Here is a 17632-nt window from a genome sequence, read left to right on the forward strand (position 1 = left end):
GTGCATAAGCTGCCATAGATATTTGCATGAATCTCAAAGTCGGTATATCATCACATCTCTATCCAGTTGTTGAAGCATCATCTATACTCTCACCAACCCCTTGGGCTTCTCTCCGGGCTTTTGCGCCCGCTTTCAATGTCTCCCACTTCTCTCGATACTTATCCAGAACCTTTTGCATTTTACGGTTGTCCTTCTCGAGCCGCTCCATCTGTTTCAAGGCAGCAGCGAGTTGTTCTTCCATCTCTTGATTCTTGCGTCGCAAATTTTCATCTGCTATCTTGCTTGGGTGAGGGGAGGCAGAGGGAGATCCAGGACGCATGAGGCGGTAGCTTTCAGCAAGAGCCATGGCCGAGTTCTGAGCACTGGCCTCGAATGCATGAAGACGCTTGGTGAGCTTATCGAGCATATCTTTAAGAGATTTGTTTTCAGTATATAATTCTTCGATAGTGTTGTTTAATTCCCTGTCAGTGCTGGCACGGCCGATGCGACGTTTGGCTCCAGGCGATAGCGAGGGTGCCTCCCGGGCATCAACAAAGTCGTCATCATCTTCATCCGGAACATCAAGAAGGTCGCTGTGGGACGAAGCCCCGAGACGCCTCTTTTCCTTCTCTGCAAAAGTTAAGATATTCGCATAAGACATGGTGTGACCGGTACTGGGTACGACATAGAAAGAATCGGTCGGTCCATGTCCCTCTCTTGCCAAAGTCTTCAATGTTGCCTGCGAGTATATCTTGCTGATGTCTGGTTCTGGAACCTTGGATGGGGGGACCTTAAGGTGACTACGCTTGGGGGATATTTCTGGAGAATCTTGGGGTTCTGAGATGGAGGATTCTTCTTGGATCAGAGGCAGCCCAGCAAAGGCCAAAGGCGCCGAAATTTTGTTCATGATACTTCCGAAAGCATTATAGAATCGTGTGTATCCGCCATCGTCACTAGCGACCACGGAAGATGCAGTATCAGACCGTGGGGAAGATGAGCCCTTGCCATGGCTATCGGAGCGTGTGGTCCCAGGGGCAGGAGGGACCCATGTTGGTTTACCGGACCGATGGTCAATAATGTTTTGCATCTTGGCTTTTGTTCCCCGAGGATGGCTTGCTGCATCGAGATTGCCTGGTGCCTGGTCGTTGCTAACACTCGGCGCAAGAGGCTGGCCTCGATATTTTGACGGGATACCACGAGCATTAGCCAAGTTACTGGCAATGGATGAAGACATCTCGCGGTGAGCATATCGCCTCTGGGTGGGAGGAGCTATTTTCTTGGACGCCGGAGAATCATTCTTGTTTTCTCTCTTGTCGTCCGCATCTTGGGAGGAGATGTTGGTCTTGTCGGACGAATCCTTCTCGCCGAGATCGGTATCGTCAACTTGGGGAGCGGGCGCGGTAGGTCGTTTGAGGATATCCGCGATCTTTCGATGGTGCTCTTCCAGAAGTTTGAGGGTTCGGAGAGCTTCGATGCTCGAGGTCGACCTAGCGGCGTTGGCAAACTCGCCGGCAGCTTGAGTATGTTCAGTGATTGCGACTGTACTGTCTGACGACTGGTGGGCTACGCCTGCAGCGCGCACGTGGTCGTGAGCTTTCACAAGCGGCGACGAGTCCATATTTCCATGGGCGGATTTCAGGAGTTTGTGGTTCTGCGAAGGTTGTATGTTTGCTATTGTAGGTAGGTACTTGAAAGAGCCGATATTGAGGGATGTGATGTGGAACGTGACAAGGTCAAATGTGGGGAGTTGAAGGTAACAGACCAGTCAAGTTACTTCCTAATCTCGGTGCGTCGAGGAGACTGTGTATATTGTTAGAACAATAAACTGTAATTAATCGAGATTAGAGGAACGTCTTGACATTAATGTAAAGTCTAGAGACAGAGTTCAAATATGACATAAAACCGGGTATGAGAGATATTTTCCAACAGTTCCTGAAATGACAAATGGTTGTAGTAGTTAACTACCTAGGTACCTATGTCATTCACTTTTTAACAGAATGATTTATTCATATACCAAGCCTATCGGTGATCACTTTAGCATTTGGCGGGGTTAAATTGCTTAATTCGGTAGGTAAATCGATTACTTACAGTGATCGGGAATTTCATGACGACACCTCGTTGTCCGGCTTTGGCTGTGGAGAAGCTGTGAAACATACATGGCTTTGCTCGCATTTCTTGGTAAATATGATATGAATCAGATGTCATCAGAGCTTGGTGCTGCAGGACTCCGCATGTCTGCCCGGGTTGTACATATATGCAAGTCAATGCATAAAACTACTGATACCTGACTGATCCAAACAATAACTCCATCAACATTAAGAATAGTGCACTCACTCACTACTGACATTTTGAAGCGGGCCAAACTCTATAGTAACAAACAGTACATATATTTATATACAGTAATGTTTCAAATAAGTTGCGCAACTGACAGGCTAATGTAGGCTTATACTGTTGACCCTCCATCACACTAGCAATGCCACCTCAAGGGCTCGGGCCGATCGATGGCCCCGTAGATGAGAAAGGGAGAGAAAGGGCTGATTTTAACGTTGTCCGTATCTGTAGATCGGGGATGAATCCAACGAAAGACCCGAATCTACGGGTCAACTAACGTGCAGTGACTGTGTAAAACATCTATGTTTAGTACCCCGAACTCGGTCAACCTCCTTTATATCCCTAGTGAGATTCTATGAATAGGTAGATACCCAGCTATAAGGACATCTTACACTAGCAGACTAGATACTCGATGGGGTGTCCCTTGCTGCGCCACGCAATCTACTCCGTAGTCCACATTCATTATTTGGTGTGAACTTCAGCAAGGATCAGTACGAATATCCATCTTGTCAACTATACGTACCATGATTGGTTCGCAAAGCGGCCCCAGCGCAGGGGGTTTATACGCGGGTCTGGTTTGTCGGTTCCAACTTGGAGCTTACACTTGAGTGAGGAGGTACACGAACCGAAAGAAGACAATTTTGCGCTGACAACCAGGGCCATCGAAGACTAATTATCCCTTTTCTAAAATAGCCACGGTTAAATACTCTACTACTGTATATAATATTGCTCTACATGTCACACATTGGAAGCAACGCATGCGGTTGAAGTTGGATACTTTACCAATTGAGTGAGGAATTCTACAGAAACCAAATCAAGCACTTGGCCCAACTTGGCGTGGCCCAGGACCTCCAGGTCACCCGTAGTCTGGCCTGTCACGATTAACCATCATTTGAGCTAGAACAAACCAACGACGTCAACTCTTTTATCCTTGCTGGCTTCTTCTTTCTCTTGATCCCAACTACAAGCCCTCACGACCTCTCGATCTATATTTTTGACCTTTATCGCCTACCAGAGATTAGAGGGGCTTATTGTTTTCCGCATAGTTTGCCCTCGTCTCCTTCTCTTCTTCTTCTTGGACACTCTACACCAGCGTCATACAACTTTCTTACGAGCTCTATTCTACCGTCATAGCATCTGTTTCTCAGGGATCGCCGCTGCAACAAGCACATCAACAATACGAGTATCTGGACATTAGCGAAACTCTTTCTCCCATCATATTCGATCTCGAACGGCCAGTCCCGTCGGCGCGCGGCGACTACGACTACGACAATGGCCACAACATTGGACAACAGTAGCAACTCCGGCCTAAATAAGCTATTGCCCAAGTCAATATCTTCCAAGCGCCTTAGAAGAAAACAAGATCGGGAAGCGGCAGGGCTTTCGCTCGACGATTCTAGTGTCTTTGCCCATTCGCAATCCAGTCGCGAAACTTTAGAAAGCGACGGCACCCGCTCTGGGCATATTGGGGGTGACGAGGACGAGGGTACAAGCCAAGGCCATCGGTCCTACGAATCTGATGGAAACGACTCGTGAGTTTTAAACTTTCTCATCTCTTTTCCTCCCTTCTGCCCTAGCTCCATATTCGGGCTTTTTTCCTTGCCTGCCGTCATTACCTTGATTCTCATGACAATGGTTGTCCTGATCCGGCATGTTTTGTCAATATTTGTTGCGCGGGAACAGCTACGAGGCTGAGACCCCTCGGTTGGGCGTTCTGCGATATCCATGCTTAATTAAGATGACGCCAAAAGGAGACACAGATGAATCGTATCACACTAAAAAGATGAGAGATCAAAGCTCCACAAGGCGCTTCACCTTCGTTGGTTGTCATCTGTTCTCTCTCTCTCTCTCTCTCTCTCTCTTTTGGTTGTCTCTTTCGGTTTTATTTCGTCTCCTCTCCAGCAAACATATCATCGCGCTCAGCTGGCTTGGCCTGGTTTATCTGCCGTCTTCCCGTGTCCACCTCCCTATCAAACTCCACTTATTCATGCTACCGTCTGTGCTCTGTCAATCTGATCAATCTAACTGGAATCATCGTCACTGCTTACTAGATCCAACTCTCGACATCCACCACCTTTCTCGACGCATCCTTCTCAAATCGGTCATTTGACCACAAATTCTGCAATCATACAAACCAAGTATCAACCGGAATCTCAGCCGTCAGCTTCGGATCACGACTCCAACAGCAGTACATCAAAGTCGTCTACGTTTCCACCAACGGCTCTCGATTCAGCCGACTTCAGGGATCCCCGGATTGGTCGGAGTAAGACGGGCTTGCTTCCCCCTCAAAGCTCTACTCGACGCTCTCCTTCGCCAGGTGGTAGATTGAAAGACATTTTTAAACCCAAGAAGAGTTCCGGAAACAGCTCAAGTCCTGAACGTCGACCAGTGAGCGAACCCCTCGAGACTCACGACGAACAACAGCCCACCCTATCGGTGGACCCTGAATTTACGCAGAGATTCCCTGTCCTCGAGCCACCAGCTGCAGCCAAAGTTGCTTCGCCCGAACGGCGAGCAAGAGTCCAACCCAAGGTTGACACGAATATTCCTCCACGGACCCCTCCGACCGGTGACAAGCCGGCCCCTGTTATAGTAAACACTCCACCTACACCTACCGAGTTTCCCAACAGATCCGGCCAGTCGTCTCCTGAACGGAAATCCTTCTGGGGTAGTCCGACAAGTAGCTCGGGTGCAAATGGCCGACCTTCCTCGCAAAGCATGAGCGCGAACAGAAGGAGTCGATCCAATTCACAAAACATCGGCCCCAGCAAACTCTCTCACATTGTCTCCGCCCCGTTGACGCCGACCCCAGAAAGTGGTGAGGCGACGCCAAACGCAAACCCAAACCCTTCAGGTGGCTTCTTCTCTTCTATGATATCGGCTGCTCAGAGCGCTGCCAACACATTAAGTAACACCAGCCTTAATATTGGTGGAAACAAGGGTCGAAGCGTATCCCAGAATTTCCAGGAACAGCCCGAACCTGACAGCGCCAAAGACGACGCCGCTGAATCTACTCCCACTACGGCAGAGATGGCAGACAAGAAGGAAAGCAACAGAAAGTCCGCGGTGTCTACAATTGGGGCTGGCGAGTTAAGTCTCAGCCAACTTGGGCTTGCTGAAGCACCCAGCCTTGTTGCGTCCCCGGTCAATGCCAGGTTCCCTGACGTGGACACACGCGCTCGGTCTGAATCGGCCCCCGTTGATTCCCCCATCAGCCCTGTAGACTTTGCTCCGGATGAGTCGTCAAGCCGCCCGCGTTCACTATACGAGCCTGTGAGCCGCGAACGCACTCCTCCACCACCCGACTACACGAACAAAGAGAATGGCGTGCAACGAACGTCCAGCATCCGAAGTGCTCTGCGGCAAAACCACAGGAAACGCGGAAGCTCAGTCACTACTGGCACCACCATAGGTGCTGCGATCGCTGCTGCCAACAGTTCATTGGCGCATCCCAACTTGAGCGCTCCTAAACTTACAGGATTTGCCATTGCCAGTAAGAAGCGGAATCGTGACTTCCATGATCTGTTCAAGAGTGTTCCAGACGATGACTATCTTATTGAGGACTATAGCTGTGCTTTGCAAAGAGAGATTCTGGCGCATGGACGGCTTTATGTCTCAGAGGGCCATCTCTGCTTCAGTAGTAATATTTTTGGTTGGACCACAACCCTTGTCATGAGCTTTGATGAGATAGTGTCTGTCGAGAAACGAAGTACCGCGCTTCTATTCAAAAACGGACTCATGATTTCAACATTGCATGCCAAACATATCTTTGCTAGTTTTACTAGCCGAGATGCTACGTATGATTTAATCGTCAATATCTGGAAACTGGGGCACCCTACCTTGAAAAGTACACTCAACGGTGTCAGGCTTGAGGGCACCGGCGGTGATAAAACAGAAAAGGTAGATGCTGAGCCCGCTGCTGAGGACGGGGTCCAGGAGGGTTCAGAAACAGAGGATGATAGCGATGAGGAGGAGGAGTACTACGACGAGGATGTTCACGAAGAGATGCACAATGCCAGCGTAGCTGCCGAGGCCAACGGTGCCGATGCCGATGTTGAGAAGACTGCCTCAAGGAAAGCATCGGGAGCAGCTCTCCCAAGTGGGCCTGTTCCTGAAGAGGCACCTGCTGGATCCGGCGGGGCTACGGACTTTCCAGGTCCAGCAACGCATGCGCCCACTGACTGTGGTGATTCGGCGTCGCATTACGACAGAATCGTCGGAGACGACATCATCCCAGCACCTCTCGGCAAGGTTTACAACCTAATGTTTGGCCCGGCGTCCGTCACCTTTATGTCTAACTGGCTATCGGGGGAGCAGAAGTGCTTGGACTTGCAAATGGAAGACAAGAAGGGCCTGACCCTTGACAACAGAACTCGAACATTCTCATACATCAAGCCGCTGTATGGATCAATTGGACCAAAACAAACCAAGACCATTACCTCGGAGACGATAGAAACTCTTGACCTCGAGAAATCTGTCAACCTCACATGTTCAACTCAGACGCCAGACGTGCCAAGTGGAAACGTATTTGCTGTGAAAACCAGATACTGCCTCTCTTGGGCTGAGAACAATGCCACTAGGGTGCAGATGAACTGTACAATCGAATGGTCTGGCAAGAGTTGGCTGAAAGGTAATCAAAACTTGTGTTTCGTTTTTCCAAAGCAAATACTGATATGATTTATTTAGGTCCAATCGAGAAAGGCGCCACCGATGGCCAGACCACCTACGGCAAGGATTTGTTTGCAGCTATCAAGGCTGCAGTGTCATCCAAGCCACAGGGCACGACGCCCCAAGGTCCAGGATCTAAGGGAGGGAAGAAGAAGGGTAGGAAGGCTAAGCAGTCGCAGTCGACCACTGGCGTTGTCGAGACTAACGCCGCACCCAAACGCCCTGTCCAGGCGGACTGGGGTGTTCTGGAACCAGTGAGGGGAATTCTGGAGCCCATTGGCGATATAATTCAGCCTCTTCTTACTGGCAACGTTATGTATGGGCTCTTGGTAGGCTTACTGGTTGCCATGTGGTTTGGATTCGGTTTCAGCCCCAGCCGAAACGCTTCTTACGGTCACGAACTTGGAGGTATTTACCGTCCTGATAGGATCGCGGCGTATGAAGAGATGTGGCGACGGGAGGACAGCGAGCTCTGGGATTGGTTAGAAGAGCGTGTCGGAATGGATCGTCTGCACAACGATAACACTGGTGTGCGAAAGAGAGCCATGGAGCCAAAGACAGTAGAAGAGAACTTGCGTGCAACTCGCATGGGTGAGAGGGAAGTGAAAGAGGCGATCCGGGTCACCGAGGAAAAATTGCGCGTACTGAAGGGAGTTATGGAGAAGAAGAGCAAGCCTAACAAGTCGACTACTGACGAAGCACGGTCGCAGGAACTATAGAAATTGTTTATATGTACAGATATAGCATAGCCTTACTGGAGCAATCAGCGAGCTCCCTTGTTCTTTTGTCAATTAACTTTTGTATAAAAACATTGCGCGGATAACAAGGACAAATGGACTGCCTGGTGAGAAACCAAGTGAGATTGTGTTGGCAAGCTGTTACACAACGCCTGGTGTGAGTACTCAAGCAGGTCATGGAGGCACGCGCTCGCCAAGGCCCCGAATGTGATTGATTGGTGACTGGTAAGCTTTATGCAGTCCAGTGGCATTTTTGCTGCAATGGATGTTCCTGCATGTTAGAATGCGGACGGAGGTGAAATGTGCCGATGGTGCAGTCATGGTTATCATAGGTAGTTCAGGTAGGATACATGACAGGGAATTCCATAAGAAAGTCAAATACGAAACACCTCACATGAAATCCATCAATATCTTCAACTGTCTGTTAGATACTGCAGAAGCACACTGGTAATCACTTACTGGATTTCATGGAGCTTACCCTATAGATTGGCATACACAGACAGGTGGGATTCATACCACAGTTGTCTCGATTGCCAAAGAGGGACGATAGGTTGGTTACCTATTACCAACACAAACATAGCTATCCTGGCATAAATTCATTGATTCAAACCGATAAAGCATGGCCTGATTCAATAACGGTTTTGAGGAGATAGTCTGCTGAGGTAAGACGTGCCGGTGTGACGCAACTCACTAGCCGGAAACTTTGTAACAAACAAACCAGATCAACATTACAAGGAACGGAACCTCGATCAAGAGGCATGCACCGCTTGAAGAAGATGGGCCTCAGGGTATCAAAAACAAAAACAAAAATTGACCACTGGAAGCATAAGAAACGAAATTAGTAGGTCACTTTATGCCCCCTTGGACTATAGTTCTTAGACTACTTATTTTCATATCCTAAGACTTAGGAGGTCAATTTTGCTGCCCACTAGACGGGAGAATCAAAGTCAAGATAATAAGAGAACCATTGTCGTCATTAGCATGATTTTATGACTGTCTGCCTCCCTCTCTGTACGATTGATTGCCTTGGGGGCCAGAAGCTGTGTCCGCCTCGCTGCCTACCTCCTAAGCCACTCGGACCAACTAGCAGGGATAAGCAAGGAATCGAGGTGGGGGATGTGACCCATGGGTTGTGGTTTTACTGATGCAGCACTTCCATTCTGAGTGAGCTGTGCGAGGCTGATGGCAAGTCTGATTTCTGCTCCTGTTGACCACTTTCTTACTGTACTGACCGACGTCTCTCGATAGAAAGACGTTTTAGTCAAACCAGTACAGCTCTCAAAGGAAGAAAGAACTCTCAAAGCAACTCGGCTATATCGAAACTTCATTTGTAGTTCCTAGACTGTATCGCCTTATGTAGGTACCTACCTACCACGGAGAGGTGACTTATTACTTGCATGGTATGGGTCCAATCCAATCCAACCCTTCATTCGACCTCCACAATCACGTCCCTTCCGAGCCGCAAGCTCCAAGCTCCGTCCCAAGTCCTAGTCCTAGCCCAGGCCTCGAGTCCTACACCCTCCCGTCTTATTCGCTCTAGGACAGCATCTCCACGAGCTACCTCCCGTTCTTTGATTCATCTCTCAGTGGTATTATAACAAAAGACGAGAAGAAAAAGACCACAACAACCATGTCAGGTGTATAACGCTCAATTCTTCTCGGGGCTGCTGTACTTGTTATCTGGTCTGCTCCCATTTCATTCCACCTCTACTCTATGGTGCCCACTTGAAATTGTTCATGTTGACTCCATCTGTAGCAGTGCAGAGAAACCTAACCTAGCCTTCAAACCCCTACCCCATTGGCAGAATCTGGGGGTATCTTGAAAAGAATCAGGTTCTATTTTAATTCATATTTATCGACGCCCAAAATGGATTCAAAAACTCGTCTATCAGTGGACAGTATAAATCCTAGCTCAGGATCTTCAGCCCTACGGCGACTTGCTCGAAGTCCGAGCCATCGAATAAGTCTGAGGCGATTCAGTATCGACTCATCCTCCTCTTCTGCTGCGTCTGTTGTGTCATACGACAGTGAAGTATCATCAAGTTGCGTGTAAGAGACGAACTTTCCTTTCACCATATCGTCAAATTCAACTCCCGGCTCATTGGCAAACAGGACCCGCGATACCTCGAGTGACGACTGTGCTCTTCATCGATTCATCGTCTGGGCTGCCGTCAAGCGAAATGCATGCGACAAACTGACTCCCCAGGAGAAGCTGGAGTGTCCTATGTTGCGATGCCGCAAGAGATTTGCCAACCACGAACTCATGCTCCAGCATTTATACTCATGCAGCTGGCTATCCTCGAGTGAGTATTGGTGCTACGACTGTGGAAAATCCGAGCGTTTCAACGACTCCAAATGCAAAAGGTGCCTAGGACATCCTTCTAGACGAAGAAAGATATTGTCCATGGCAAAGAGCTTCTTCAACTCTCTCGGTCACAAATCCAAGCACTCAACTCTACCGGATTTTGATCTCGACCTCGACCTTGGTGATCCTGAGGCACCACCTAGCTATGATTTAGCTGTGGCTCCGAATGAACTTGAGCTCCCCTCGAACGAGATTCATGAGATAGGCTCCAGTGGTCTAGCTCTCCATTCTATCATAGAGGATGATCATGAGAATGAGGTAGAACCCGATTTGGCCCCCATGCCCACCCCATACATCTCATCGTTGCCTGTCCAGAATCAGGCTCTGCCTAATCACCCCGCAGAGCTCGAATCAGATGCAGCTCCTGGGGAGCCCTTTGAATTCATGTTCCCGCCAGGCACAGTTCATCCTGTAAGCCTCACAGACACTGGCTGCAACACGGCTTTGGGAAGGCCCACCCTTCAACTTCACACAGCAGGTCTGGAAGAGTATCAGCGAGAACAAAAGAGGCGGAGCAAGGGCCAAGTGGCACCCAGCACCTCAGTTCGGTCGACAGCCAGTACAAACTCAACTTCGAGCACAAACACCACAGACACCACATTTAGCAAAGAAAGCTACAACATCTCCCCCATCTCAGCATACTCCGATCAATGGGCAAGTGCACCAGTGTTTGATTCGGACTTCCGTTCATCTGAGAATGGTTTTGGAAGCCCAGGAGGCCTCCTCAGGGCAAACTCGTTCGCCATATCTCGCAAGGCATCCGCGGCTAAGGGCTGGGAGTCGTTAGACAAAAAGGCAGACTCGTCTTATGACTCCCACCCGCGCGAGTGCCCCACAGACTTCCCAATGTTGGGTGCCTTGCCTTCTGGCGACACCTTTCACGACCCTCTTGCTCTTGTCCAGCCAGTCTTTACTTTGAATGACTCTTCACTTCCTACCGACTTCGATCTTGAGTCGAACCTCGCCCTTACCAATGACCATGCAGTCATGTCACCACCAATGGCTTCCACTCTACCACAACCAACAGCCAGCTCATACCACAACCCTCGATCTCTAATCAGTACAACATGGAGTACTCTCAAGCTGCATGTCGCCGATTCTATGAGCAAACTCGATCATATTATCAAGAACCCTCTTGTCACACAGCTCAAAAGCTTATCTACCGAGACGATAGCTGCAAATGGCCTCCAAATTCTCGTCGATATCATTGAAGGCCGTCAGCCCAATGTTCCCATTGACATTCTGTCTTTTGTTCACCTGGGCTACTGCTTTTCCCTCATTGCTCATGAACAAGATGCAACAAATCGATCTGCGGAACTATTCGGCCAGGCAATGTCATACAGCACTTTATTTTCCCGAGAAGATCGTCAAATGTATATACAGGTTGTCAAAGCTCTCTGGAAACCAGCTGCGATGTCTGATGCTGATGTTGTTAACATTGTGCGGGCTAAGACGTCCTTTACAAGGTCACGCTCGTCGAGTCTCCAGGGAAAAGAACACAGATTTTCAAACATGCACGAGTCTGATGCCGACTCATTGGCATTTGCTGCAAAATACTTCCTGGATCAATTGGAGCTTGCTACCTTGAACGTTGTTGATGACGTTGTCATCCATACCTCTCAGCTATACCTGGAGCATTTCGCTATGGGCATGCATATAGATTCACAACAAGCAAGTCTCACTCTCGAAGACAAGTTTCAGTTTTACACTCATTGTAGTCACTTTGCAACAGCCCTGAACAACCTTATACAGCGCGTCAATTCCGGATTCTTATCAGCTCGGCGTCTGGAACTTCATTTGATTGAGATCGGAAAGGTAAGTTTAAATATGTCGGTTATTGAGTTCCTAAACGGCTAAACAATTTGGACCAGATGTCGTTACCTCCGCACGTCTACTTTGATGGCTATATACGCCATGTGAGGAATCAGATGGACCCTCTGTATTTCAAAAATGATACTGGAGGGAACCTCCGGTCTGCATATTACTGCCATGGCGTCGAGCTGATAAAAACGATAATGATCCCACCCCTGCAGCCGATGAATACCCAGCACGTTCAAGACAGCGGACTGCCCAACGGGTTACCAGATAGTGTGATGGAGTATGCTTTTGACGAAGATATCGACTTCTTCAATAACTCGACGACATCAGAAACGTTTGATTTTGGCGAGAATCTTCCATTTGATGCCGGACAGCCTCTCGACTATATGGATTTGTGTGGTAGTATCAACACCAGAACGTTGAACCCTCGGCCACTTCCCACACCTGCAGACACCAACTCGGTGCAGGCGACGCCAATATCAACGAATTCGCCACCTACGCCGGCTCCGGCTACATCCTCGGCTTCCACGGCGAAGATCAAGTCGGATATAGGCTGTACGCTATGCAACTACACCCCCAAGGGAGATCCTCGATGGTTTAGTTGCAGCCTGTCCAAGCACATGAGATTGCAGCACTCAACAAAGCCTCCAATAATTTACCGTTGTCAGTACCCTGGATGCACAAGCCAGTACAAAAACAGACCAGACAATTTGCGGCAGCATCAAATTGAGAAGGGCCATTTCACAGATGGCCAAGATACCGGGAAGCGGTCGAACAAGAGGAAGAAAGTCGAGTGATGAGGTGATGTCAGGCAGCAAGACTGCCAACAGTCACACGCAAGCGAATACCAGCAAAGTGTTGTGTCAGTTCTATGGAGTAGCCTTTGTGTCCTCATTCCCTTCATTGTCTTTATTACCAACTATAGAAAAAACACCGGCGTTTGGGTGGTTGTTTGATGCCACTGGAGTACTTGTTTTAATTGAAGATACCATCAAGGGGTATGGTAATATGTTGGGTCCTGCCAAAAGTCGTTTATATATGGCCCCATACAGTTTGAATATGGAGAAATCCACAGCCATTTGTGTAACATAAAGCTTGATATTGAGGTCAAGGCAACGCAAGATCTTGGGGAACCCCTGTGTCTCTTTCCAGGATTTACTGACGTAGCCTCAGGGTATCAGAGAAATTAGCCACTGGAAGCATGAGAGACGAAATTAGTAGGTCACTTTATGCTCCTTAGACTATAGTTCTTAGACTACTTATACCTACCCTAAGGCTTAGGAGGCCAATTTTGCTGCCACCTACTAACGTAGGTAGACGTGGTCTATATACAAGCAGTAGTTTCAGGACCTCTTGGTGATATAACAGGATTATAGTTCTAACCCTTTCCTCCTTGATGCACTAAGTACGTATCCACCAGTACTAATTCGACAGATGCCAATTTAGAGCGAAGTAGGTGGGCAATCGAATTGAATAAAGAGATTCCTGGATATGATGACGCTATGGCTGAATCAAGGCCTGACACGTCAAATCATTAACGGACTATTCCCGTTTTTCGACCAACCGTGTTCTGAACTGGAACGGAACTCCTGGCCAGCGAGAGTTTCCCGTCTGCACCGAAGTTATTGGACAGGATCGAGGAAAGATAAGACATATCACGTGGCAAGGAACAAACACCACGAATGAATCAAGAAGACAATATGGTAGTTGATGACAATAGTTCAGATGATTGATCGTCCATTTTACATTAGTAGGTGGGCGGCATCACTAATAGATGAAAAGACATAACAGCCGCCGTTATGTATGACTTTATACAGCTGAAACTTTATTAACAAAGGGCAACGTAAAGATTGTCATCAACGTCTATTAAGATAAAGTCGGTTGTTTCTCTACGCAGAGTTCTAATCACCGTTGCATTATAACGACCACCCCTGACTTGCGTAGATAGTCGAGTCTCGGTAATTTCATCACTCTAATCACCAATTTCGATCACTAAATCAAAGTCTGTCTCAGAAGTAAGAGCCTCGGCAATGATACGTTATCCCAGGTGAATATTCCGGCTCAAAATACATACCTTCTTTTGGTTCTCAAGAACCCTTAGAACTTAGAACAAAGCAAACAGGATTAGTAGAAACCCCCTACCAAAATACTCTGAGACTTTAAATGCCACAACGATAAAGGCAATTTGAAATATGTAACAGCGTCTCAATATTATTTATCAATTCATGCCAGTTACCCGATAGTGATCGATACAGGGACTAGAGGCTAGCGCCACGCTGCAAGATCCCCCACAGTTCCATAGGGAAACATTTGACAGCCCCAGATTGAAAGAAACAAGAACACACACGCCTTACCAATCCTGTACCAGCCTGCGCCTGCACCTTCCACTGCCACGTCCACGGCTATTGCCTCTGCCACTCCCTTCTAGCCTTCCCATTCCCCTCTTCACTCCCATCCTCCTGTCTCTGCATCCGCTTCCACATCCCATCCATTCCCCCCATCTCATCTGTGACTCGATTTTTGACAGTTTTCCCGACTCAGAACTCGTGCTAACTAAAAACCTTTCCAAACAACAACCACAGACGCGGACAGTGCATTACAGTACGCTCCGAGACAGTGCCGTAGCTCGTGATAGAAGAGGCGTCGGGTGTCTATCCATTTTGTTCTACTGCACTGCACTGCACTGCATTGTACTGCACCCATTCGGCTTTTGCTTGCCCTCCCACTTCTTTTTCATCTTTTTTTTTCCTGCTCACTCTCATCGCACCTCCCCTCTCACGCACTCAGTCACTCACGCACGTCTGTCTGTCTGTCTCCTCCCCCCCGGGCTCTCGTTTTCCCTTCGCCCCTCCCCTGCCAATTTTAACCCCCCCCCATTCGCCCAGGCCTCGATCACGCCAGGCAAACAGGCAGGCAGACGCAACGCGGGCCAAATTTTTTCCTATCCCCATAATTCTGTCCACGCCTCTGCAGAACCCGCGACTCCACGCCTCCTCCTCCCCCAAGTCCAGCCCAACCCAGCTTCATTATCGACACACCCAAAGATCCTGGGTCCCAGGGTTTGCTTCATACACACGCTCCGCAATCTGAACTACACTGCACCGCACACCACCGCGCTCCGCTCCGTATCAGCAGCACCTCGTGCCCGGCGATATCAACATCACGGCGGCATCGTTCGTCCTTTGCTCTCCGTCACCGCCACCGGCCACCGTCACGGCCTTCGGCTTCGGCAACGGGGCCACGACATCTACACGAGGAGCGTGACGACGGACCACGACAGCTTCACCAAGAGTTGGCGAGAGTCACGTAACCAAGTCGGCCATTATACAATCGACTCGATTATCCAAATCACGTCACGTCACGTCGCATCGCACCCTACTTCGCTCGCCCTTCGCTGCCGAACGCAATAACAACAGTTCCGGCCTATCTATTAGTCTCTGCTTGTTCAATTACTTTCGCGTTTATACCTTCGCGTTTATAATCCGGCCCATTTGCCGGGGCCTGACCAGACGACATGTCGAGTCTGCGTCCGGGATCTAATAACCATACTGGCCTCAACTTCCCTCAGGCCAGTATTCGCCGCAACCCATATCCTCCTCCCCATCCGGGTCAGCAGAACAAACAATCACCCGCGCCTCATTCCGCGTCTCCATATCAGACTCAGGCATATCAGCCTCAGCAGCCGTCTACTGGATACCCTCAGCATTTGTTTTCGAACCCCACGCATGTGAACGGGAGTCTTTCCAATGGCTCCTCACGCTCTTCAACCTCGCACATGCCAAATGCAGTGCCAAACCCGCTCGATGTGTCTAACCCTCGAGGAGTACCGCAGTCACGCTCTCAGATGATGTTCCCTACCTTGCAACAGGTCGTGCCTAACCAGCTCCATCATCCTCAGCAGCAACAGCAGATGCACCCACAACATTTAAGCCATGCCTCTCATCCTCTCAACCAGCCTCGGCAAACTCTCCATCAGCATCATGCTCAGCAATCTCCTCAGCAGCGACCTCAATCTCAACAAGCTCAGCCAACACCAAAGCTTGGCCAAGTCCAGGTCAAGCCACAGGCACCGTCGCCCCCCCTGCCTCAGCAGTCGAGCCAACAGGCCCAGTCACACCAGCAGTTGCAGCAACAATTCCAACAGCAGCAACAGCAGCATCACCTGCAACAGCAACAGCAGTTACAGCAACAGCAACTTCAGCAGCAGCAGCAGCAACAACAACAACAACAACAACAGCTACAGCAACAACATCATCAGCAACAAGTTCACCCACAACATCAGCAGCAACAACAGGCTCAACTACACCCCCAGCAGCAGCAGCAGCAGCTCCGCACCCCCCAACAAGAGCAACAACAGCTCCAGCACGCACAGCAGCATGAACAGCCAAGAGCCCAGTCACATCAGCAGCCAGCGCCCCGTCAACAAAAGCAGCAGAAGCAGCGTGATCAACAAAGAGAGCAGCAGAGAGATCAGCAAGCCCAACAGCAACAGCAACAACAGCAACAACAGCAACAACAACTCCAGCAGCAGCAACAACAACAAGCTCAGCAACAGGCACAACAGCAAGCCCAGCAGCAGCAGCAGCAAGCACAGCAACAGCAGCAAGCACAGCAACAAGCACAGCAGCAGCAGCAAGCTCAACAGCAGCCAAAACAACAGCCTCTTCCTGCAGAGCCAATCCAGCAACCGGCGCAGGCGCAGCCACAACAGCAGAAACCGGATGCTGCTGGAGAAGAATCGATGGATATCGACAGTCATGCCAATGGCGAAGAGTCTGGAGGTTTGGATATGAAACTGCTTGCCGACCCTAATTATATTCCCACACAGCCATTGGGCGAGATGATGTCTCCGCCCCCAGAGGGTGGGAGTTATCCAACTCTCGAGGCTGTCCAAAAGGCTGTTCTTCGATACTGCACTTCTGTCGGTTATGCTATCGTCATTGGCCGTTCGAAAAAGACCGTGCCCGGATTGAAGAAGGTCCTTTTTGTTTGCGATCGTGCTGGTAAGCCACCAAGCCGTGTCAGTCCTGAGTGCCGAAAACGCAAGACTTCCTCTCGAAAATGTGACTGCCCATTCGGGTTCTTTGCTATTGAGCAACGAACTCAGTGGACGATTCGATATCGCCCGGACCCTTCTCATCTTCAGCATAACCACGGTCCAAGCGAGAGCCCCTCGCACCACCCGGCTGCCCGCAAACTCGACAGCAAAATGGTCGCTGCTGTTAAGCAACTCAAGGAAAATGGTGAGTTTATCGACCACAGGAACCGATTCCATACTAACTGCAATGAGCAGGCGCTGGCGTCTCGGAGACGCTGCAGATACTGCAGACCGAGAACCCGGACTGTCACCTCCTGCCCCGCGATATTTACAATGCTCGCGCGGCTATTAACCGCAACCCTCAAAAGGTTGCCACAGGTCTTGCCGAGAACAGACCAGCCATATACAGCAAACCTCATCAATCTCCCGAAGACCGCATACGCGCAGAGTTGAGGCGAGAAATTGCCAAGGCTCGTGAGGATATGCAAAAAATGGAAGAAGAAAAAGACAAAGAGATCAGTGAACTAAAAGAAAAACTTGTGGAGAAAGAAGGCATCATTAAGAAGTTTGAGGAGTTCATCGACATTTGTAACGAGCGGGTTATGTTTCAACGTCAGCGACTTGCGGGAAGCAACGGCAATGGGGCAAACCAGCCTCAAGTCTAAAGTCTCAATATGGCGCATTGGTCGGACCAGT

The 17632-nt window shown here is 49.3% G+C and overlaps 4 protein-coding genes across 4 annotated transcripts; 3 read left to right on the plus strand and 1 right to left on the minus strand.

Annotated features, from left to right (window-relative positions):
• Positions 1–58: 58 nt before the first annotated feature.
• Positions 59–1597, minus strand: FSST1_000816 (uncharacterized protein; the record flags this gene model as incomplete). The annotated part of the gene is made up of 1 exon (XM_083234687.1): positions 59–1597. The coding sequence occupies one exon, from the start codon at positions 1595–1597 to the stop codon at positions 59–61; it is 1539 nt and encodes a 512-aa protein (XP_083090998.1).
• Positions 1598–3582: 1985 nt separating this feature from the next.
• FSST1_000817 (GRAM and VASt domain-containing protein) lies at positions 3583–7697 on the plus strand (the record flags this gene model as incomplete). The annotated part of the gene is made up of 3 exons (XM_083234698.1): positions 3583–3842; positions 4362–6940; positions 6997–7697. The coding sequence occupies 3 exons, from the start codon at positions 3583–3585 to the stop codon at positions 7695–7697; spliced, it is 3540 nt and encodes a 1179-aa protein (XP_083090999.1).
• Positions 7698–9582: 1885 nt separating this feature from the next.
• Positions 9583–12695, plus strand: FSST1_000818 (uncharacterized protein; the record flags this gene model as incomplete). Its single annotated transcript, XM_083234709.1, has 3 exons — positions 9583–9764; positions 9828–11895; positions 11952–12695. The coding sequence occupies 3 exons, from the start codon at positions 9583–9585 to the stop codon at positions 12693–12695; spliced, it is 2994 nt and encodes a 997-aa protein (XP_083091000.1).
• A 2717-nt stretch (positions 12696–15412) lies between these two features.
• Positions 15413–17601, plus strand: FSST1_000819 (uncharacterized protein; the record flags this gene model as incomplete). Its single annotated transcript, XM_083234720.1, has 2 exons — positions 15413–17141; positions 17192–17601. The coding sequence occupies 2 exons, from the start codon at positions 15413–15415 to the stop codon at positions 17599–17601; spliced, it is 2139 nt and encodes a 712-aa protein (XP_083091001.1).
• Positions 17602–17632: the final 31 nt, after the last annotated feature.

This window comes from Fusarium sambucinum, chromosome IV (genome assembly GCF_050947815.1).
Source record: "Fusarium sambucinum isolate potato_lamoka chromosome IV, whole genome shotgun sequence".
In the NCBI taxonomy this organism is placed as follows: Eukaryota; Fungi; Ascomycota; class Sordariomycetes; order Hypocreales; family Nectriaceae; genus Fusarium; species Fusarium sambucinum.